This window comes from Artemia franciscana, chromosome 5 (assembly GCF_032884065.1).
Source record: "Artemia franciscana chromosome 5, ASM3288406v1, whole genome shotgun sequence".
NCBI lineage: Eukaryota > Metazoa > Arthropoda > Branchiopoda > Anostraca > Artemiidae > Artemia > Artemia franciscana.
The window spans coordinates 39,479,855-39,504,611 of NC_088867.1; the positions used below are offsets into that span (position 1 = coordinate 39,479,855).

The 24,757-nt window shown below is 35.5% G+C and overlaps 2 protein-coding genes across 2 annotated transcripts in view; both read right to left on the reverse strand.

Moving 5' to 3' along the window:
- The window catches only part of LOC136027390 (U6 snRNA-associated Sm-like protein LSm3), a 34,453-nt gene extending 28,005 nt beyond the window's left edge, over window positions 1-6,448 (reverse strand). The window contains exon 1 of the mRNA XM_065704585.1: window positions 6,294-6,448. The gene's annotated coding sequence lies outside the window, so the exon portion shown is untranslated. The remainder of the gene's footprint in view (window positions 1-6,293) is intronic.
- Window positions 6,449-13,463: 7,015 nt separating this feature from the next.
- LOC136027391 (uncharacterized) overlaps window positions 13,464-24,757 on the reverse strand; it is a 35,284-nt gene continuing 23,990 nt past the window's right edge. The window contains exons 6-7 of the mRNA XM_065704586.1: window positions 22,275-22,379; window positions 13,464-13,651 (exon numbers count right to left, since the gene is read on the reverse strand). Of these exons, the coding sequence (XP_065560658.1) occupies window positions 13,571-13,651; window positions 22,275-22,379 (186 nt within the window). The 3' untranslated portion in view covers window positions 13,464-13,570. The remainder of the gene's footprint in view (window positions 13,652-22,274; window positions 22,380-24,757) is intronic.

Below are 24,757 nucleotides of genomic sequence, written 5' to 3' on the forward strand. Positions count from 1 at the left end.
AGAAAGCCCTTCTTGAACTCAGCACTTCTGACACAACCTTTTTAAAATGATATGGAGGCCTATTTCATTACTTTCACGTTTGGTGATTGTTTCTGCTTTTACTTTGTTCTCATCACGTTTTTTTATTGTGAGTTTTCTTGGTTCCTCACTTAGTGGTTGATTTTGGTCTTGAATGTTGTTTTCTTCTACAGACTTCAGCCGTAAATAGAGTCATAGTTTCTACAACTTCAGCAATTTGATGGGGCAATAGTATACCATATAAGCATGTTGTAACATACTCCAATAGTTTCTGTTGCTTTTTTTAATGTAAAATAAAATTACTGGGGAAAAGCTGGAAAAGGAAGTATTTTTTGGTATCTTTGATGTCATGAAAAATAACACGAGAGAATCAACAAATCCAAGCAGATAAAGTAAGAGGCATGAAAAAGATATCTAAGGAAACAATGAACAAAATGAAGCAGATCAAGGTCTATGGCTAGAAGACAAGTGCCAACAAACATCACAAAATACCATAAATAAAACTGATGGACAATGGAATCTTCTGTTGAAAGCCAAGCAACAGCAAGGATTACATCAAATCATAAATGAAATCTGTGGTTAGAACAGAAGCAACAGCAAGAATCACTACAAATCCCAAAAGAATACAAATTTTATAAGGTGTATAATATCCCGAAGAATAAACAGGAAGGAGGAACTGAATTCACATAACAATTTCTTAATGCAGCTAAAATTGCTTATTTCCCACCTCACGACTAAAACTAAACAATAACATGGTAAATATGCTAATGTATAATTTAAAAATCGAATGTATAAATAACTAGTGCCAGAGTCTGAGAGATATATCAATTCTCTTTAAACAAGCAACTGTGTCTTTATGTGTGATTTTTTTTTCTTTTTTTTTTTTGGTACTGGTACCCTGAGATTTTCTGACCTGAAAAAAAAAATGTAAAAAAACAATTTCTAAAAATGAACATCCTAGACCATCAAACATGACAAGATCAAAACAAACAGCTAAGGAAAGGACATGGAAAACATGTTTAAATTAATAATAAACAAAATGAAGCACAAAAAAAATATGAGGTTAGAAAACATGTAACAACAGGCATCACAACAAACCAAAATGAAACACAAACTACATCTACATTGTATGGGCAAGATGAGGTGTTGTGGCAATGTTTGTTCAGCTTTGCTGAGCAAAGTGTTGCAAGAGACTTTGGTTTTATTTCCTTGCTTCAATTAAATGCTGAAGTTGTTAATCTGTAAAGATCTTAAAATAAACAAGTCCCCCACATGTCTTACCACTGGAATCAAATTGGTCTTACCATTAAACACACCAGAAACAAATAATAGGTAAACCAACTAGCACAAGTTGTGAACCCCTCATTGGTGAAGATAATTATGAGCTAACAGCCAACTGTTGCTTAAAACTCCCTTATATGTCTCACAACTGATATTGGTCTATTTTTGGTTTCAGTGTGTACCTTACTACCAAAGTTGTCAACCCCTTGAAACTTTCAAACCTGTACATCTCATGAAGGAATTTTTCTACCAAAAAATGGATGACATATACTTTGATCAGCTCATCAAGAGCTATTGACTGTTTTCGAAAAAAATTCTATCTGTCTTAGTTTAAAAGTTAACTTTTTTGCTGTAGGCAAAGTTTCTAACATTATCACTTGGAAAGGAGCAAAGGACAAACTTTAATTTCTTTAGCAATGAGAGAACTTTAAAATTTTAAGAGGTACATATGATACCATTTCTCTACTGCAATCCCAAGTGTGAAAAACCAAATGATAAACTCAGCTGAAACCATGAACAGAAATAGAAATAGGTTATAAAACTTCACTTTACACACTATAGGCTCTGGCACAAAGACAAGCAAAAACCATCTTTTTTGGCCCCAGGCAAGAGTTCTACAAAACTTTCCAAAATACAAAGTCATATTCATCAATCCAGCCTAAGCCACACTTTTTGTAAAAACCGCAGAGGTTAGACCCTTGACCCTTTTAGGAATAAGCAGAAATCAGGGTGCTAGGAACAAAAAAAAAAACACACACACACACACAAAAACCAAAGCGTTGCTCTTGCAACATAAAAAAGAATCTTTGGTTAGAAGACAATTGAAACTAAGAATTGCAACCAATTAAAGAAATAAATAACAATAGAGAAATTTGCCTTTATATCTTATCATACAAAAACTACAGTTACTATTTTGGTTTTAAAACTAGGCTTAACTTTTCTTTAGATTAAAACTAGAATGAGTATTACATGAAAGAAGTTAATGTTTTCAATTGATAGTGCTTTAACAATTTTTAGTTCTCCACAGCCATTGAAAGTATAATAAAATGGCCTCAAAAAGAGAAATTTACAATTGTTGAAAAATGATAAGCTGTTTGAATAAAAAGAGATTTTTATCTAACCACCTGGACCATCAAACGCGACTAGATCAAGTGGATGACAAAAAAAAAAAAAAAAAAAAAAAAAAAAAAAAAAAAAAGCAAATTCATCATTGTTGAAAATGAACAAACTGGATTATCAAACATGACAAGACCAATCCGAACATCTGTTTTAATCCAAGACTTCTCTGTTTTGGACTGAGACAAAAGTTCCTTATGTGTATCAAGAAGTGCTGTGCTCAAATTCTCAACAAGAGTACCTTTGATTTCAGGGGTTATGGTTCATGGTTTTGATGAAAGTACAGGACCAAGATTATCTTCTAGTGAATGTAAGATACTGGTTAGTAGCAGGTTCTTTCATTTTATTGGTGCAGAATCAAGGAATCTTATTGACCAGGTACAAAGTTTCAGTCAGTGACCTCAGGTTTTTGAATTATGTCCAGCAAAAGGAAATAATGCTGGAGTGTGTTGGCCTTCAAAAACTTGTAAGTTATATTGACATCACCTCTATTTCTTCTGTACACAAATATTAGGAGTTAGTTGGTATTGCAGGATGGGTTATGGTTCATGGTTTTGATGAAAGTACAGGACCAAGATTATCTTCTAGTGACTGTAAGATACTAGTTAGTAGCAGGTTCTTTCACTTTATTGGTGCAGAATCAAGGAATCTTATTGACCAGGTACAAGGTTTCAGTCAGTGACCTCAGGTTTTTGAATTGTGTCCAGCAAAAGGAAATAAAGCTGGAGTGTGTTGGCCTTCATTAACTTGTAAGTTATATTGACATCACCTCTATTTCTTCTCTGCACAAATATTAGGAGTTAGTTGGTATTGCAGAATGAGAAAGTTCCCACATGCCAGATATCATTTTGGTGGCATATCTTTGTATTTCTTCCAAAACTTTTGTATCTTTTTTAAAATATGGGGAGGCTAGAGACATGGGTGAACATAAGGGGGGCACAGGGGACTCCAGCCCCCTCTCCCCAGGCTGAATGATGCTACCTTATGTATGTATTAATAAAAAAAAAAACCTTTTCTACACAAAAAGTTTTTCAAAGAAAAGCAAAGAACTCCATTAAGCCAAAAATGGGCAGAAATAATATCAAGTGAGTTTCAAAGTGTAAAACTACCACAAATCACTATCAATAAATAAATGAAACTCAAAACAAACAGAAATTAGAATAATTTCTAATCTATTTCTGAATAATTTCAATCTAAAGAATGTAGATTGTCAGTTTAATATACACATACTGATATTTATTCCTTAAAGTCTTTATTTTTTATTTATTTAAGTAAAAAAAGTGAAAACATTTAAAACATATTTTGTTTTCAGTAAAGCACAAATTTTAATTTTCAATAAACATGGCTATTTATTCTAATTTCTGCTTGGAAATTACTTGACTTTTATTGCTACCCATTTTTGGCTTAATGGAGCATTTACTTTTTCTTGAAAAACTTCTTTAGTGGAAAAAGTTTTTAAAAACTTAATTTCTGTTTGTTTTTTTATTGAGACAGTCTTTTTCATGATATTTTTTTCTTTTCAGTTATTTTTTTTTCTATAAGAATCCACAGTTTGGCTTGCTATTTGTATTTTGGGAGAAACTTTTTCAACAATTTTTAATCCTGACACAAATAGTATTTTTAACTTAATTTTATACCACCTCATCTTGGCATGAAAAATACAACTTAATATCATTCCCAAAAGATTCTATCTATGTTCTTTGACAACCTGAATACACTTATACTATTAAATTGTAAGAGAAGTAGCAATAGTAGTAGCCCCAAAAACTGCAATTTAATGCCTCCAGTCATTCTTGATATATTGTTGGAGTGTCTTTTTGGCAACTATAAATACAATGCCCTTTTATTTAATTTTAAAGTAGCATTTAGTTATACAGTATAATTGGCCAATTGCATAATTGGGGACACGTCCAATAAGACAGAGACATAGTTACTTGACCATTCTAACATGCTGAACATAATGGTTGTCTCAAAATTTTGACTGAATGTGTTTGGGAAATGAATCTCCTTGAGAGATTACCTTAAATTGCATTTGCCAGTAAGATAAGGTGGTAGATCCTCCTGTAGGTTGTTGCTGGTGGTGAGTGATGTAATTATGTTGGCTTAGCTTCCTAGTCCAGCTTCCACTCAGCCCTCTCCCAGTCCCTGTTGACTCCAGCCTTGAAGGAGTATGGAGTCTCAGCTTGGATGGTAGACTTGGATAGGCTATTCCAGAGGGGGACCACCCAAATGGAAAACTAGCCACATTGTTCCCTTCTCCAACATCCAGGCAGGTGAAGCTTCAGACTGTGACCTCTTGTGTTGTTAGCCATGGAGGGGGTGAAGATCTGGTTCAGGTGGCTGGATTTGAAAATTTTTTGTGCCATGATAACACCTCCTCTATATCTTTGACACATGAGGGTTGGAAGTCTTAAAGACCTTAGGCAATCCTGGTAAGGGGCATTATTTAAGCTGTGGACCAGTTTGGTTGCTCTTCTTTGGACACTTTCAAGGGCTCTTATGTCCATTTATTTTGGGGAAAGGCCAAACACAAGGTGGGGAAAGGCCAAACTCAAGGTGGGGCAGACAAGGGATTTATAAAGTTTTGTAACTACACATGACTTTCTGGTTACAAAAGAGCACTTAATGAGTTCAAGAGCTCAATTAGCTTTTGCAGCCTGAGCCTGAGTGTGGCTGTGGAATTTTAAATCCTTGTCCACAATAACACCTAAGTCCCTCTCCTTGGCGACTGCTTCCAACCAATCACACCCAAAAATTGTGGAGGTGGGTACTTTAAAATACCTTCCCAGGATATACTTTGATCAATGTTGGTATTACCTCAACAATTGTTTTGGGTCATGAAACTATTGTTAAAAGATGCATTTTGACTTTTGGAATATCTTTTCTCTCTTGCAAAACAACCGCAAACTCACCATTATGGAGTTATTATATATTTGCACATTATTGGTAAAGCATAGCATAGGCCTATATTAAATACAGCAATGGTTAGTTTGTGTATTTAATATGTGCTATGCTTTACCCACCCCCCACCCCTAATTTACAAACATATAGCACAAATTTGTTTCTAAACTATTACAGATTCATAATTTCAAATATCTAATCAATGAAAACAGAAATGATTGCAAATTCTATATGTATAAATACAAGAATATTTGGGCTGGAATAACTCCATAATAGTGAGTTTGCAGTAGTTTTTCAAGAGAGAAAAGATATTCCAAAAGTTGAAATGCATCTATTAACAATAGTTTCATGACCCAAAGCAATTGTTCAGGTAACACAAACATTGACCAATAGCCTACTTTAGCCCATAGACTTATACCTGAAACTTTAATTTTCCTAACCTAACCCCTTTCTGAGATAGCAAGAAGTCCCTCAACTAGCTAGAATGTTACCATAAATTTGCTAAATAAAATCACTAATAAAATTGCTAAGAAACAGGCATACCTTTAGAAGAAGAATTTCACCTTTTAAGAGATTCTCACCCAGCCAGATGTGACATTCCACCCAAACAGATGTGCAAACATATATTCTGAGTTATGCATATATGCACCAAGTTCTCTGTAAGTCACTCTTTTCCTTCAAACTGATTAAACAACTTGTCAAAATAAAGAGAACTGATTGCTTGTACACAGTCCATGGTATAGGCTATATTTATATATTAGTTGTTAAAGTTCATTTCTGACACAAATAAATAGGCTATTATATTTAGATTCAGGATGAGATTCTGATTCTATAGGTAGGATACATCTATTAGGTTACTTGGCCATTGCATTAGCCTAGTGATCTGGTACAAGCTTACTGGGAAATAGCTTGCAGACCATGGGCTAGGATTTACGAATAAAAAATATATCAATCTTGTCTGAAAAGTATTTAATTACCTGACAAATGTCCCGTGGCGTCAAGAGAAAGTTTGTTCTTCATGTACTATGATTTTGCATTCTCGATGCTGCCCTAACAACTCTTCAAGAAAACGACCGAAAGGGGAAAAAAACTATATCATTAGTAATTTTTTCTGCTTCTTCTCTCTCTCTCTCTTTCTCTATATACTCCGTGTGAGCTATTGAGGCGTGATTCCTTTTACTTTTTTCTCTCTCTATTGTTAAAAGAGGCAAAACGAGATGTCGCCCTGTCTTCTTTGCATAAGATTTATGTATATCATTTCTGGTTTAATAAAGTCAAGTCTAAGTCTAGTAGCCAAAACGTGTTCAGTACAGCGTTTACTAATACAAACCCGTTAATACAAATTAACTACACAACTTTAAGGTTTTCTTAACAAAGCATCATTCAAATTCATTCCTCATTTTTAATATTTTGTTAAGGTATGGTATTAATTTTTGTTAACACAAGAAGAATAGGCAAACTTTTCTTGTTTATTTAACAATAGGAATGCTTGCTTCATGTCTAATCAAGTTAAACAATTATAGGAACCTGCTTCAATAGCAAGTTCTTATGATTCCTTAAGTAGTTGGACAGGGAAAGAATCATTTCTTATAAAAACAGAAAAACGGTTTCAGCTAGCGATCAAATTTGCGACAAGCATTGGACTACACTTTGGACAGAAAGGAAATGGCTTAGAAAGATGATCCGAGTGTAACTAATACTGACAATGAAGTAACTTGGCAACATGTTTCTCGGGTCATTGACAAGAAGGATTTCTGTATTTTATTCGTTAATTGAAAATTCAATGAAATTGTAGACCTTTTGAAGAGACGTGTAGTTATGTTGAAATACTGATGTCGAATGTAATACATGTAAAATGTTGTCAGGAAAATCCAGCAGTTCCACATTGATTTCGGTAAAGAAGAATATTGTCACTTGCTGCGGTTGGATGATTGAAAATTGAATGCTGTGGCTGGACTACCTTAAAACATTTTTTTTTGACATGAATTACTTCTTTGAAAGGAACCAGGCTGACAGCCAAAAGACTTATGTAAATGTTCCACACAGAGAACGTAAATCACGAAAGCCTAGCTCATACTTTTGGGCCTTAAGAAAAACTTGACCGTTGATACTAGAATCAAAAGATCAAGCTACACCAAACAATCCAAAGACGGATTTTTAAGGATATTTACTACAATATCGTGAAATTATTCATATTGTAAATGTTTTTCAACCAATATTGGTCATCTAGTGGTCTATACCTGGTTACAACCATTCTCGATTGATACAAAAACAGTGGTTAGCTTGTCTGCCTTTATTAGGGAGAGGCACTAATCCTACACCACAGATGTTTGTAACTGCTCCAGTACTGAAAATCACCTAGAACAGCGGTTGTAAATACTAAAATTCAAGATCTCTAGGAAATTTAAGTAAACGCCAGTTACAACATTGAAAACCAAATATTTTTTTTCTTTAGCATATCTATACTTGATTGATATTGTCGTCAAGAAACCAATAGCTTTTGCTGCAAAATTTGTACTTTAGAATGTAAAGAAACTTAGAAACTTAGAGCTTTAGGACGTGGATTTCCATGATTTTCCTATAATTGTGGCTTATTGCAAAAATTCTTGCTAAATCAGTTACAGCCAGAAGGGTGAAAATTTTCACTAGTAACGCAATTCTATGCCAAGTTGAAAGTTGCGATGCAGATTTATTGGAGTCTATCTGGATTTACCACTTTTGTGTACATAACCCACAATGAAAATTCTATAAAGGGTGTTACATAGCCTAACACTAGGTACTTTCCGTGTATTGAGGCCTTAGCCATTTCAAATGATTAGCTCGGATCCCTTTGAACTAAGAAAATTTTGTGTTGTTATTTGTTTTTATTACAATCGAAGAAATGAAACTACTTATCATATTGTTGATGTTAAAACTATGTAAAATATGATTGTAGTTTAAGGAAAGGTTTACTGTATAAGCAATATATAAATCATTTATAAATTTCCATCACTAAATTTCAACAAAATCTATAAGGATGGCTAATTTTTCTTATATATGTGTATAGGTTAAGTTCAGTGAGGTCTTCTGAATTTCGCTTACTTTCATTAAGACAAAAAAATTCCATTAATGGAGGGGAGGAGATATCTTGCTTACTTCTGAATAAAATAAAACGGATTATCTAGTACTTCTCCACAGATACGAAGCTCCTTTTGCCAAAGCATAGTTTTTACATTTGAGATGAAATGTATAAATTAGTAACAAAAAAGAGCTAAGAGCTCATATGGCACTTGTGACGAGGGCGGAAGAGCCAAGAGCTCATATGGTATGAGCTCTAGCAAAATTCTAAGAATCAATAGATTGCTTTAAAAGGAAAATCAGAGGCTTATTGTGGGTCGGGATTTGAAATAAGAGCTCTGAGTCACAACGTTCTTCTAAATATCAAAATTCATTAAGATCCGATCACCCACTCGCTAGTTAAAAAAATATCTCAGTTTTTCTAATTTTTCCTTTCCCTTCAGCCCCCCCCCCAGATGTTAGAATCGGGGAAAACGACTTTATCAAGTCAATTTGTACAGCTCCCTGACATGCCTACTAATTTCCATCGTCCTAGCACGTCCAGAAGCACCAAACTCGCCAAAGCACTGAACCCCACAACCTAACTCCCCCAAAGAGAGCAGATCCAGTCTGGTTACGTCAGTCATGTATCTAAGACATTTATGAGTATTTTCCAAGATTTCTGGTATTCACCTCCAGCTCCCCCCAATGTCAACAGATCTGATCAGAATTTGAAATAAGAGCTCTGAGACAGGAGTTCCGTTTAAATATCAAATTTCATTAAGATCTGGTCACCCATTCTTAAGTTAAAAATACCTCAATTTTTCTAATTTTTCCAAATTAACAACCCCCAGCTCACCCAAAAAGAATGGATCCGGACCAATTATGGTACTTATTCTTCCCATCAAGTTTCATCCCAATATCTCCACTCTAAGCGTTTTCCAAGATTTCTGGTTTCCAAGATTTCTGTTTCCCCCCTCCAACCCTCTATGTCCCCGGATCCGACTTAAATTGAAAATGGAGCATCTGAGACATAAGATTCTTCTATATATCAAGTTTCATTGAGATCTTATCACCCATTCGTAAGATACCTCGATTTTTACGTTTTCCAAGGATTCTGGCTTCCCCCTCCAACTCCTTTCAATGTCACCGGATCTGGTCGGGATTTAAAATGAGAATTTTAAAGCAGAAGATCCTTTTTTATATCAAATTTCATTACGATCTGATCACCCGTTCGTAAGTTACAAATACCTCATTTTTTCTAATTTTTGCGAATTACTCCCCCCTCCCAACTCGACCAAAGAGAGCGGATCCAGTCCGATTATGTCAGTCACCTATCTTGGACTTGTGCTTATTGTTTCCACCAAGTTTCATCCTAATCTCTCCGCTTTAAGCGTTTTCCAAGATTTTCGGCCCCCCCTCCCTAATGGCACTGGACCCAGTCGGGATAAAAAGTAAGATATATGAGTTTCGAGGTCCTTCTAAATATGAAATTTCATTAAGATACGATCAATCTTTTGCAAGTTAAAAATACCTCATTTTTCTAATTTTTTAGAATTAACCCTTCCTCCCCCCAACTCCCCCAAAGAGAGCAGATCCGTTCCGGTTATGTCAATCCCGTATCTAGGACTGCTGCTTATATTTTTCGCCAAGTTTCATCCCGATCCCTCCACTCTAAGCATTTTCCAAGATTTTAGGTTCCACCCCCCCAACTTCCCCTTCACCGGATAAGGTCGAGATTTAATATAGAGCTCTGAGACATGATATCCTTCCAAATATCAAATTTCAACTTCTGCTTATTTTTCCCACCAAGTTTCATCTGGATCCATCCACTCTAAGCGTTTTAGAAGATTTTAAGTTCTCCCCTCCAACTCCCCCCGATGTCACCGGATCTAGTCGGAATTTAAAATAAGAGCTCTGAGACACGATATCCTTCCAAACATCAAATTTCATTAAGATCCCATCACCCTTTCCTAAGTTAAAAGTACTTCATTTTTTCTATTTTCTTCCGAATTAGCCGGCCCACCACCCCAGAGGCGCCATTTGGGGGGGGGGGGGGGGGTCAGGGGTGGGCAAATGCCCACCCCAGATTTTCCAGGGGGCCCAAGCTTCCACCAAAAAGGGCTCTTTTCCGGCCATAATAATCCATTGTGTCCAACACAATCCAGTCTATCCAATTGATTTGAAATTACTGCATGCCTATTGACCAAAGAGCGTAATTACTTGACGACCCTTGGGGTAATTACGCTATTTGCTATTAATTATTTTAAACTTTGAAAGTAGGTAAGATACATAATAAAATTCTCGAGTTCTGTCAAATGCCCATTTCCTAGATGATTACGCGACACGAAGTGAGTCGGTGGTGGTGGGGGGCCAAGATGGAGTTTATGCCCACCCAAAGATTTGGTCCAAATGGCGCATCTGCACCCCCCCCCCCAGATGGTCAAATCAGGAAAACGACTATTCCTAATTTAATTTGGTCCGGTCCCTGATACGCCCGCCAAGTTTCCTCGTCCTAGCTTGCCTGGAAATGCCTGAAGTTGCAAAACCGGGACAGACAGACAGACAGACAGACTGACAAACAGACAGACCGACAGAATTTGCGATCGCTATATGTCACTTGGTTAACACCAAGTGCCATAATAACAACTGTCATCACTACCAATAATAGAATTCAATTGTTTTCATTAATCTAAAAGTTATTGAATTTATTTTGTTATGTCTGACGTCAATTTTTCAGTATTTTAACAACCGTGACAAAAAAAAAAAAAAAAAAAAAAAAAAAAAAAAAAAAAAAAAAAAAAAAAAAAAAAACACGATACAAAAGTATATCCATTAGTAAATTAATTATTGCAAAAAGTAACATGAAAAATAAAAGATTTTAGTGAATTTGCGTTTGTCAAACTACTCTAATGAAAGACAGACCTTTATCTAAAAACTATATTTGGATAACGATAGATCAAGCTCTTCATGTTAATGAATAGTGAGAGAGTAACTCTGAAAAACAAGGTCTTTTTGGATAAAAATCAACTTAGTGGACTGTGGTAAAAAAAAAACTTGAGAGCCATGGCTAATTGGAGAAAAGGCTAAACAGATAATCTCACTGAGAGGCAAAGTAGGCATAACCCTTTTTCAGAAATGTATAAAAATGATGTTATTTTATTTGTTGATAGATCAGTCTATCATCCATCCTAGGCCAGAAATAAGGTAGAATTGCATGGATTAAGGGTAATTCAAATAGTCTATGAGTTCTATGAGCCATTTATTCATAGGTATCAACACTCAAAGAAGACATTTGCATGAATCTGCTTTTAATCTGATTTATGATGCTTCAAAATTAAATACTTATTGAAAGTTAACAGTCATTGTGATAGCACAATGTGCTTAATCTTAGAAAAGGGAAGAATGAGAAAAAAAAATATTGAGAGGCTTTCAGAGAAGATTAAAGCCAACCAGTGGGGGTAAATTATAAAAGAATGGCTCATTAAAAATATAAAGGTCTTGTGGGTTTTTCGAGATTGTGTCACAGCCAGATCTATTCTATTTTGTGGATAAAATGGCAATTGTGTCTCAAAAAGACCAAACTACTATCGATAAAATATTGTGAAATAGGCAATTTGGCTAAAAATCTTAGGAACCATGTTTTCAGGCTGATATTTTTGAAGTTTTTGTTACAGATGTTTCAAATATTTGTGGAAGAAAGATATAAACCCTAATCTAATTAGCAGTTATAGGTCACATAATCTGGGAGGGGACAAGTATACCACAAGAACGTAAAAATATAAAACAATATGATTTAATGTCATCTGTCGGAAACACGGGGGTGAGAGGGATTCCTCCCCCTGCCTATGCTTAGAACCATCACTGCCTAGTCTTACTCCATCCGGAGGAATACCTTTGAGGTAAGCGTTTTACTTGTTGAAGTAAACGCGCATAAACGAACCCTTATTATGGTAGAATTGCTTCAAAAAAGTTTTTAACGAACAGAATTCTTCACGCAAAGTTTTAACGTTAAGAATTAAGGTTTGAAGGCATTGGCAACCTTCCTCATATTTAAGACCTGAATGCTATGTATAAGGCAAAAGACATTGAATAAAAATAGGTTACTCCAAATGAATACAAAAAGTGACATTAGTCAACAAGAATTACCTTATATTTAAGAAGACTGAACCTCCAACCGTCCCCTGAATCTCCCACTCTTTACACTAAAGTTCAAATGAATTTCTCAAGGCTTTAATAATGCACGCTCCGACATGAAAGGAAAGTAGTAAAAAGCCACAGTGTTTTACCACACGAATTCTGGAATAAAGACCTTATTTATTCGCATTTGCTTTAAAGAATTGGGATTGTCAGCTCATAAGCTTTATAACGTAATTAGTAAGTAAAACGCTTGCGGTAACTAACTGGCCATGCATTCAACATCCTGAAATGCTCTGAGAAAGTACATATAGCTATTTTTTACCCCCTCCCCCCGTTTCTCACGTTAAATTTTCAATTTTATTGCAATACTACAAGAATAAAGCGCACCTTGAGTTTCGCTTAAAAGTAACAAAAAACTTTTTAAAACTGTTTTTTAGAATAATACTTCAAGAAACACAAGGGCTGCTTACAATCAATTCATATTATTTGTTCAAATTTTTTTCAAAGTATTCACTAAATACTCGATTTAAATAATAGTTATGTTTCTTCCATTCTAAAATTCTTTCAGGAAAGTACTAGTAAAATTTTAAAGTAAAGTGATGGGGTTGAAGGGGAGGGATCCCAATTAGTATAGCACAATTTTTATTTTTTACCACTCTTTACTTGCATTTGAAGCAATGTTTTTTTTTTCAGTTTATATTTAATGCGAAACACGAAAAAACAGTTAAGAGGATGCTCATCGTATTTTGTAGTCACAAGAGACAGAAATTAGAAGACGATTTGAGTTGTAATAAACATGTGATCACCTTTTCCATCTTTCATTATCTTTTCTCCAATAACCTAAATGTTTTACTTTACAGAGTATAAATTTATTTCCTTCTCCTTTATTTCCTTCCTTTTTTGTTCTCCTGTCATATCTATTGTCCTTAATTAAGGTATTACCTGCAACACAGTTTTGTTTCCTACCATAACTTACTAAAATTCAAAATTGTTTATGCAAAAATATTGGAATCAAAATCAAAGATAGATGAACGGCTTCTTGTGATTTTTGTTTACACTTCCACTGACAGAATGACTGTTATATTTCGTCTTGTTCTTCTTTTGCCAGTTTATATATCTCTGACTGCAGCTCTGAAAAATCCAGTGGTGTTCTCTGAAGCTGAAAGAAAAGATAGACAGGATTAGAAAAGAAATATACTTGCATATATTCTCGATTCTTCAACCCTTTCTTTTGATTGTATTTTATAGATCTCAATAGTTTTATTTTCATTTAAACAAGTATTTGTACTTGATGACTACTATTTTGAATTCGAGTCATTTAATTTAGGGCATTATTTTTTTGGGGCGTCTTTTGAATTTTTTTTTGTTTTTTACTCTATGTCTCTATTTATATTTTATTGAGCAAAAACTAAGAATTACAATAGCGAAAGTCATGCTGGTAAGAGCAAATATGCGAATGTCAGACTCAATTTATTTTGAATCTTAACGAATTTGGTGACTTGAATTTGTGATTTGTCTTGATTAACGCTTCAATTCTGAAATCAAAAGTAGCGGCAGTTTTGTGCATTAAATCATTATAGGCAGCTCAATAGTACTGCCTTAGAAAAGAGTGAAGTGGACACAATGTGTTATTCATTTTAATATTATTCTTTCTTCTCACCAATGCACCTCTTATGAACTTAAGAAAGGAGTTGTCGTAAAACTTTGAAAGGGGCTCGTTGAAGTTGAAAATTTTAGTGCTCTTTCTAAGAGTCAAAAGTGATGGGAAGGTAACCACCCCCTTCCAAGGCATACGCTCATACGCTCGAGACATACGCTCAAAATTCGAGATATCCATCTTTTTCTGCATAGTTGAAAGGTCCAATAGCTATGCCTCTGGGGATGCTAATCCCCACAACCGTTGGGGCAAGGGCTATAATTTATACAGTTCGCCCATTGTTTACATATATTGTTCATTATCATGAAAGGGGGACTTGTTCGACCTTTGGTGACCGAAAAGGCCAAAAGCATTCAGGCAAAGCTTCCAAGGTATACTGAGGGGATAGTTGGAATAAATCAAAACACACTATGTGCATGGGGGTTGTCAAAATGCCGTGTCTCAGGAATAGCTTAGGGTATTAAGTTTGAACTTTCAGTGAATGATGAGGGAGATAATCAATTGAACAAAAGGCAGTTTGTTTGCGTTTGTTTACTGTTACTACTAATGCTACTACTACTAGTAATACATTAGCAACTGTTACTACCACTGCTACTACGACTACTACTTCTGTTACGAATACTGCTAAGGCTGAGAATAGTAAGGTGAAAATTTCAGGAAATGCTGAGGAGGAAGTTAAACTAAATCGGAACTCACTTTGTACATACTGGCTGTCAAAAAGGCGCATCAGCAATATTTTAGGAACGGCTTAGCATCAAAACTTGAACTTAGAAACTTGAACTTTGGAGCAGCTTGAGCATTGAAAGTTGAAACTTCCAAGTGTGAAACTTCCAAGGGTGTTTTAACTTACCAAAAGGTAATATGTACATGCTACTACCGTTACTAAAACTACCGCTACTACTATTACTACTACTACTAATACAGATACAGCTACTACTATTATTGCCGCTACTGCTACCTCTATTGCAAATACTACAAAGGATAAGATATGAAGGTGAAAATTTCAAGGAATATTGAGGGGAAGGTTGGACTAAATCAAAATATACTCTGCGCATGCTGGTTGTCAAAAGGGTGTGTGTCAGGAATGCCTCAAGGTGATGAGACTTTCAGAAAATGATGAGGATGATCCATTGACAAACAGGCAATATATGCACACTACTTATACTACTACTGCTACAACCACTACTACTACTATTACTACAAATACTACTACTACTGCTACTACTACCACCACCACTACAGCTAATACTCCTACTATTACTACTGTGGCTATTATTACCACGAAAGCTAAGGGTATGAAGGTGGAATTTTCAAAGGAATATTGTGGAAGAAGTCGAATTAAAATCAAAACACTATACGTATGTAGGTTTTCAAAAGGGCGCATCGGTGATATCTTAGAAATGGCTTGGAATATGAATTTGAAACTTTCAGGGCATGCAAAGGGGGATAATGAACCAATCAAACGCAAGATGTGCCTACTGTTATTGCTAGTAGTAGTTGTACTTCTAAGAATTTGGTATTAAGATGAAGATTTAGGGGATTCTTGGAGAGGCTGTTGGACTAAATCAAAGCACACTAATCGTATGCAGGATATCAAATGGAGCATTAGCAGTATCTAAGACACGGCTTAAAAAATTAAGTTTAAACTATCAGGACTTGAAGATGAGATGTTGAACTATATCAAAAAGGCGTAGAGTGAATGCTATTGCTGCTACTAATGTTAATACTTCTACTTCTATCACTAAATACTAATCCCAACCCTCCTACTATTACTTCTTCTACTTTGACTAATACTATTGCTGTCAAAATAGACCAGGTTGTCAAGATATCCAGGCGGGATATCGTATGACTGGAATAGGGCATATAGTAGACATGTTCAGTAGACTGTCATGCTGCTTTAAAACTAAATAAAGAGTCACTATGTGCATGCTGGTTGTCAAATCCTGGTTGTCAAAATAGCGTAGAAACAATCTCTTAGGGAAATAATAGAGCATTGAACTTGGCTTTTCAGAGCATGTTGAGGAGGTGTAAAACTAAATAAAAATTTTATTATACTAAGCGTATCCAGATTGTCAAAAGGGTGCATATTATTAAATATTGTTTAAAAGTTTTGTCCAGCGTATGAATGGTAAATTAAAATCTGGACTCTTAAAGAAAATCCCGAAAATATTTAAAAAAATTCTATCCCTAACTAATGAAAAAGACAAAGTTAATTGAAAGCGAAATGAAATTAATTAATTAAAACAAACTTTTACCACAAAAGAGGTTTTTCAAAGAAAACCAAAGAGCTACATTAGACCAAAGATCAGCAGAAATAAATTCAAATAATTTTTCAAGCGTAAAACTACTACAAATCACTATCATTAAATAAATAATGACCAAACTGAATAGAAATTACAAGATATAACTGAAAACAAGCGGAAGCGAAAAGGAGAAAAGCTACCGACCCCCCTTGCCTTGGAAGACCAGAATATAATTTTCACTTTTCTGAAAACAAATACATTTTACCTATTTTCTCTTTTTATTAACTTTAAATAAACCCTAAACTATTAAGATTTTCGTGATTGAATATCTGCGTATATATTACAATTCATTTGTTTTTTCAGTAATCTTAGTTATGATTGTGTTTTTTTCGATATTATGAGAATAACAAGAGCTAAGAGGTGATATGGCACTTGTGACGAGGTCGGAAGAACTAAGAGCCAAGAGCTCATATGTATGAGCTCTAGCAAAATTCTAAGAATCAATAGATTGCTTTAAAAGGAAAATCAGAGGCTTAATGCCGGTCGGGATTTAAAATAAGAGCTCCGAATCACAAGGTCCTTCTAAATATCAAAATTCATAAAGATCCGATCACCCACTTGCAAGTTGAAAATACATCAATTTTTCTAATTTTTCCTCTCCCTTTAGCCCCCCAGATGTTCGAATCGGGGAAAACGACTTAATCAAGTCAATTTGTACAGCTCCCTGACACGCTTACCAATTTTCATTGTCCTAGCACGCCCAGAAGCACCAAACGTGCCAAAGCACTGAACCCCACCATCTAACTCACCCAGAGAGAGCGGATCCAGTCCGGTTACGTCAGTCACGTATCTACGACATTTATAAGCATTTTCCAAAGTTTCTGGTTCCCCACAGATCTAGTCGGGATTTGAAATAAGAGCTCTGAGACATGAGTTCCTTCTAGATATCAAATTTCATTAAGATCCGGTCACCCGTTCTTAAGTTAAAAATTCCTCATATTTTCTAACTTTTCCAAATTAACAACCCCCAGCTCCCCCAAAGAGAATGGATCCTTATTAATTATGTCAATCTCGTATCTATAGCTTGTGCTTATTCTCCCCATTAAGTTTCATCCCGATATTTCAATTCGAAGCGTTTTCGAAGATTTCTGGTTTCTAAGATTTCTGTTTCCCCCTCCAACCATCTATGTCCCCGGATCCGATTCGAATTGAAAATCGAGCATCTGATACATAAGATACTTCTATATATCAAGTTTCATTGAGATCCGATCACGCATTCGTAAGATACCTCGATTTCACGTTTTCCAAGAATTCCGGCTTCCCCCTCCAACTCCCTTCAATGTCACTGGATCTGGTCGGGAATTGAAATGAGAGTTTTAAAACACAAGATCCTTCTAGATACCAAATTTCATTAAGATCTGATCATCCGTTCGTAAGTTACAAATACCTCATTTTTTCTAATTTTTCCGAATTACTCCCCCCCAACTCCACCGAAGGGAGCGGATCCGGTCCGGTTATGTCAGTCATCTATCTTGGACTTGTGATTATTCTGTCCACCAAGTTTCATCCTGATCTCTCCGCTTTAAGTGTTTTCCAAAATTTTCGGTCCACCCCCCGCCCTAATGATACTAGACCCGGTCGGGATAAAAATAAGAGATCTGAGTTTCCAGGCCCTTCTAAATATGAAATTTCATTAAGATACGATCACTATTTCGCAAGTTATAAATACCTCATTTTTTCTAATTTTTTAGAATTAACCTCTCCCCTTCGCAACTCCCCCACGGAGAGCAGATCCGTTCCGGTTATGTCAATCCCGTATCTAGAACTTGTGCTTATTTTTCCCACCAAGTTTCATCCCGATCCCTCCACTCTAAGCGTTTTCCAAGAGTTTAGGTTCCGCCCCCTAACATCCCCTTCACCGGATAAGGTTGAAATTTAATATAAGAGCTCTGAAACATGATATCCTCCCAAATATCAAATTTCATTAAGATCCGATCACTCCTTCGTAAGTTAATAATGCCTTATTTTTCGTAATTAACCCCCCCCCACTCTCCCAAAGAGAGCGGATCCGTCCCGGTTATGTCAATCACGTATCTAGAACTTGTGCTTGTTTTTCCCACCAAGTTTCATCCCGATCCCTCCACTCTAAGCGTTTTCCAAGATTTTAGGTTCCCCCTTCCAACTCCCTCCAATGTCACTGGATCTGGACGGGATTTAAAATAAGAGCTCTGAGACACAATATCCTTCCAAAAATCGAATTTCGTGAAGATCCCATCACCCGTTCGTTAGTTAAAAATATTTCATTTCAATTTTTTCCGAATTAACCGACCCCTACTCCCTTCTCCCAGATGGTCAAATAAGGAAAACCACTATTTTTAATTTAATCTGGTCCGGTCCCTGATACGCCTGCCAATTTTTATTGTCCTAGCTTGCCTGGAAATGCCTGAAGTAGCAAAACCAGGACAGACACACAGACAGGCGGAAAGACAGACTGACAGAATTTGCGATCGCTATATGTCAATTGGTTAATACTAAGTGCCATAAAAACACATGGCTCGAAATAAGAAATGTTTGATGATGGTAAACTAGCATATTCTCTTTCGTTTTTTCTTCTATCCCGCTATCTTCTAATTTATTAAATTTATAAATAACTATAAATTGACCAATTTTGGGCTCTCATCAAATTGTAATCCTCGACCTGTTGCTTCTTTGTAAGGCACTCATTGTTCACAGGAATGTAATTTTCTATGGAGCAGGAGAGGGGAAAGAGCCCTCTCCAGACCTCAGTTCCTCCCTACTCCGGCCCGATCCCTCTCCCCCAGCAATTGTCTTCAGTTTCGCCTCCCCGGGCGATTGAAGAAACTACGCCACTGTCTTTTTATGCTGATCACTAGATTTTATTTTTAACAAGCAATACGGGCTTACCAAAAAAAAACAACCTAAAGCTAATCCTTTGGCTGGGAACAATAAAACTGCCGCAAGGATGAAAAAAGGAATCAGAGCTGTTTAAACAACATCAACTAGTAGCGTCAGAAATAATGGAAATTTTCGATTCATACACTGTACTTAAGAATAAAACTAAGCAGATCTAACTCAGTACTAACACAAGAGTCCCATGAATCAACTCACTTTTCTATGCAAGACACTGCCTTATTACACTATCTAAAGAATAACTGAACAAATACTATTAATATCTCTTAATTTTTTTCATTCTAGTTTTTTTTTTTACTGCGTTTACGATGTAACTTTAGAGCCTTATATTATTTTTACTTATTCCAAAAATTTATTCTATCGGCAAGAAAAACTTTTTTGCATGGATTTGTTTCCTTAGTTATTTTTCTGACTAGACAGCACTATATCGGTATGTTTTAATTTTATTTTCATGAAGTGTGTGAAAGAAAAACTTGACATGGTACAAGAAAATACATAGTTTTTAATCAGCAAGTTAGTGTTTTTTTTTATCCTGAAACGACTCAGAAATCAAGCTCAACAGAAGTTGTACTAAAACTTGTTCCATAGCAAGATGGTTGACTGGAATTAGGTTTGTTTAAAAAAGCGTTATTCATCACTTAAGGCCAATCTTCAGTACTAGATTGGTATAATACCAAGCTAAGGGTGATAGAGAAATATAAAAAAAATATGCTGGACAAACAAATATACTAAAACAGGGTCAAAGTTAATGGTTTTCAACTCTTATTTAACCAAAATATCAGTATGATGTCGTTAATACTAGCTGCAAAACCGGGCATCGAGCTTAGGTATACTAAAACACAGAATGAAATACACTCCGAGTAAAATGCGTACGGTTTTCAGACTTCCCATTTTTTAGTAGAGCTATTTATATCTGTTTACGAGCTTCATTTGCGCGCATCATTCGCAAAAAATTCATTGCTATTAGTGAAATACCTTTATATGACAACATTGCTATAGTAGTTCGCTAGCTTTGTTTTTTCTTTTCAACATTGTGGCATTTTACTGTCAGATATTACTGCTCGGACATTTGTTTACAATGTTAATAGATGTGATTTTTGCTGTTAACATTCCTCAAGGGTGCCTTTAATCGGTTTTTTGAAAGTCTTATTTTTATTTTCAAAGACTTTAATTAAAAAAAAACCTCTAGAAGAAAATGTTTAAAGGTACGAAACTTTCTAGACAGTCAAAGTAAACGTGGGTTACCGCCTATTTATTTGGTGATCAAATTATTGGCCTGTGCATTCAGCAAAGAAGCACCATGGACTAGCTACGTGCACAATTATGATGATAAGAAAATCAAATCAGACAAGAGGCGTCATATTTTTTTTTTTTTTTTTAATTTTCAGGACAGAAACGAGGTGTGTTTTCATTGTTTCAACCCAGAAATATTAAAGCTAAGTTTTGACTGGAGTCAAAGTTTGCTTTGACAACCGAAAATCATGTCGCCAAATTAAAACACTTCATATGGGCAAATATTAATTTGAATTCGATTTTTAATAATTATAGAGAAATTGATTGCGATTTCGAGACATTTTTTTTGAAGACTTAGAAAATTTTGCTTCTAGTCAGTCATTCTACCCTAAGATTATACGGCATTGTCACAGTGCTTGATCATTTTCTTCAATTAGAGCTTCAGCTATTGTTTTCTTTTTTTTTAGCTGATCGGACTTTTTTGCTGATTCGGATTTGATGATTCTGATGATCGGATTCGGCTGATCAGCCATTGGACTTTTTGCTTCAGCGATGCAGAGTAGCTACGATGGGGAATCTTAATAGAGATAAAATAATCTTACAAGTAGCCAATTATAATCTGGTAATTGACGAAGAAATTAATCTTCCGGGCCAACTTATCAAAAATTTTATCGATTAATTTTTTTCATAAAGTCGAGAATGTACTTCCCTTATATCACTTTATGTAACAAATTGTGTAACATCTACTACATGGGAATTTGAAACAAATTTGAACGATATTTTAATTAGCATTTTTAGCGAGATTTAGCAAACTTATTCTCGAAAAAAGGTTAGATTGAAACTCTTATCATTATTGTGAGACGTATTACATTCCAACCTTTTTGCACGTACGGATATGAATCTAACTTTTTAGTTTACACTCAAAATACTTCAAGAATAAGAGGGCAGCAGTTACAGAGTCAGCAGTGCATAGCCGCAATTTTTTCAATTATATTCCTCCAAATACAGGGAGGCTCAGAATTAAGACCCCAAATTTTGTCTGAAGCACCTCTCATTGGATTGATTGAAAGAATTAGCCTAAAAACCAATTTTTGAGGAATCGGAGTCCCTAACCCCTGTAAAAAACCACTAGATTTACCCTAAAGTAACCAAAGCTTCATTGGCATTTTTCATTGTTTGTCTATTTTAGTATAAAATTGTTTTTTTGTAGCGTGTTTCAGCGTTAGTTTAACTACCTCTATTTTTTAGTCTATTTGTTTAGCCCTACCTTATTCTGAGAGTATTCAGCTTTCCACATTTTTATTTTGGATTAAAACGACTATCAGTAGTGGTTCAAGGCCTGGGTAGGGGGGGGGAGCAGCTGCCTCCTGCTGTATTTCTAACATCTGATTTTAGGTTTCTTTTATTTTATGTTTTTGTGTTCCTGTCGTATACCCCCCCCCCCCAATTATGAGGACTAAAACCACTACTGAGGAATAGGCAAATATTCAGATTGTAATGATTAAAAAACAACAACTTTTTATTCACAAATTAAGGGAAGCGCTTTTTATTGTTAAAAAAAAAAATTAAATTTGAAAAAGTTTTCAATGAAATTTCGTACCCTTAGTCCCTTAGAGACAAACCCTTTGTTAACCTAGAACCACTATAATTCATATTTTTTTTTTCATTTTGAAACAGAAAGAATGACAATCACTGTTTATATTGATACTGGAACTCACATAGTCAGGTACGCTATTTTTAGCTCCAACGGCTTCCAAGATATAAATCACTTCTTCAGAGTCTTCACCCAAACCATAAGCATAATGAAGCGGGGTTCTGCCCAGCTGAAACATTAGTTAGAATATTAGCCAAACTGTAACATAATACCAACAAGGACAAATACAGACACACCATTAAAATTGTTTTATTAAGCTTTTATCAAGTACCTTACGTAAGTATTGGGTCTAAACGATTATGCTTCGAAGCTTCAACTAACAGTGACGTAATTCAGTTTAGAGGGTATAAAGGCAGAAACAGGGCTTTTTTGAAGTCAGAAGGCTGCTATACTGCGTGAATATAATCTTCAGTAATGGTTGGGACAGTAGATTGTTTTTGAGATCTTACACCCCCTTGCCCTACCTTTAACGCTCTAAAATTTATGTTTCTATCTTCTTAAAAAAAAGAAGTTGTTTTCAATTATATTTTTGCTTTGCTTGGAATCCACTTATCCACTATATCTTCTTGTGTTCTCATGGTCCTTACTAAGGTAGATCTCAAGATTTGAGCCAGCCCCTAGGCCAAGTTCATACTGATTTGTTGAAAGTTTTGACCTGTTTTCTAGAAACTTGGATGTCTTACGAGTAGCTATGGATCGTCGATATAAAATTGAAAGTTCTTTCCCAAAAGAACTTTTGGGCTGTAGATCCATTCCCGGAGTTTTGTTTTCAAACTCATGAAAAGTCTATTGCCTCAAGAGGGGGAAGAAGTGTTTCAAAAAGAATATGAAGTATTTGAAGCATAGTAGTATTGAAGTATATTATAGCATACTATCAGTATATTACTATAGCATATTATATAGTATACTATAACTGCATACAATACTATATACAATAAACTATAATATATTATATAGTACACTATAACTGCATACAAAACTATAGAAGTTTTGAAGCATAAAATATTTATATTCAGGATGTTTGACAAAGATTCCTAATTTAGACAGCAAAATCCATATCTGAAAGTTTTATTCAACTTGAACAACAACTTTCCAAGTTAGCGAGCCCTTAGAACTCTTTTAGAACATTACCAAAATATGGTACATTGAATAAAATGAAACAAGCAGGCATATAAATAAACAAGAGCTAAGAGCTCATATGGCACTTGTGACGAGGCCGGAAGAGCCAAGAGCTAGTAGCTCATATGGTATGAGCTCTAGCAAAATTTTAAGAATCAATAGTTTGATTTAAAAGGAAAATCAGAGGCTTAATGCCGGTCGGGACTTAAAATATGAGCTCTGAGTCACGTGGTTCTTCTAACTGAACCTCACCCTCTAACTCCCCCAAAGAGAGCGGATCCAGTATGGTCACGTCAATCACGTATCTACGACGTTTGCATATTCTACCCACCAAGTTTCATCCCAATTTCTCCACTCTAAGCGTTTTCCAAGATTTCCAGTTTCCCCCTCCAACTCCATTAATGTCAACAGATCTGGTTGGGATTTGAAATAAGAGCTCTGAGACATGGGCTCTTTCTAAATATTATATTTCATTAAGATTTGGTCACCCGTTCTTACGTTAAAAATACCTCAATTTTTCTAATTTTTCCAAATTAACACCCCCCAGCTCCCCCAAAGAGAACAAATCCGTTTCAATTATATCAGTCACGTATCTATAACTTGTGCTTATTCTTCCCATCAAGTTTCATCCCAATATCTCCATTCTAAGAGTTTTCCAAGATTTCCACTTCCCATGATTTCTGTTTCTCCCCCCCCCCCAGCCCCCATGTCCTCGGATCCGATTTGAATAGAAAATGGAGCATCTGAGACATAAGATGCTTCTATATCAAGTTCATTAAGATCCGATCACCAATTCACCAAGATAAAGATACCTCAATTTTCGCGTTTTCCAAGAATTCCGGTTTCCTCCTCAAACTCACCCAAATGACACCGGATCTGGTCGGGATTTAAAAAGAAAGCCTTAAAGCGCAAGATCCCTCTAAATATCAAATTTCATTAAGATCTGATAACCCATTCGTAAGTTACATTTCTCATTGATAACCTCACTTTTCGTAAGTTACAAATGAGATACCTCATTTTCCTAATCTTTCCGAATTATCCCCTCCAGCTCCATCAAAGAGAGCGGATCTGGTCTGGTTATGTAAATTACTTATCTTGGACTTGTGCTTATTCTTCCCACCAAGGTTCATCCTGATCTCTCCGCTTTAAGTCTTTCCCAAGATTTCCGGCTCCCCTCCCAACTCTGCCTTCTAAAAGATGCTGAATCCGGTGGGGATTTAAAATAAGAGATCCTAGCTACGAGGTCCTTCTAAATATTAAGTTTCATTAAGATCCAATCACTCCTTCATAAGTTGAAAATACCTCATTTTTTCTAATTTTTCAGAACTAACCCTCCCCCCAACTCCCCCAAATAGAACGGATCCGTTCCGGTTATGTCAATCACGTATCTAGGACTTCTGCTTATTTTTCCCACCAAGTTTCATCCCG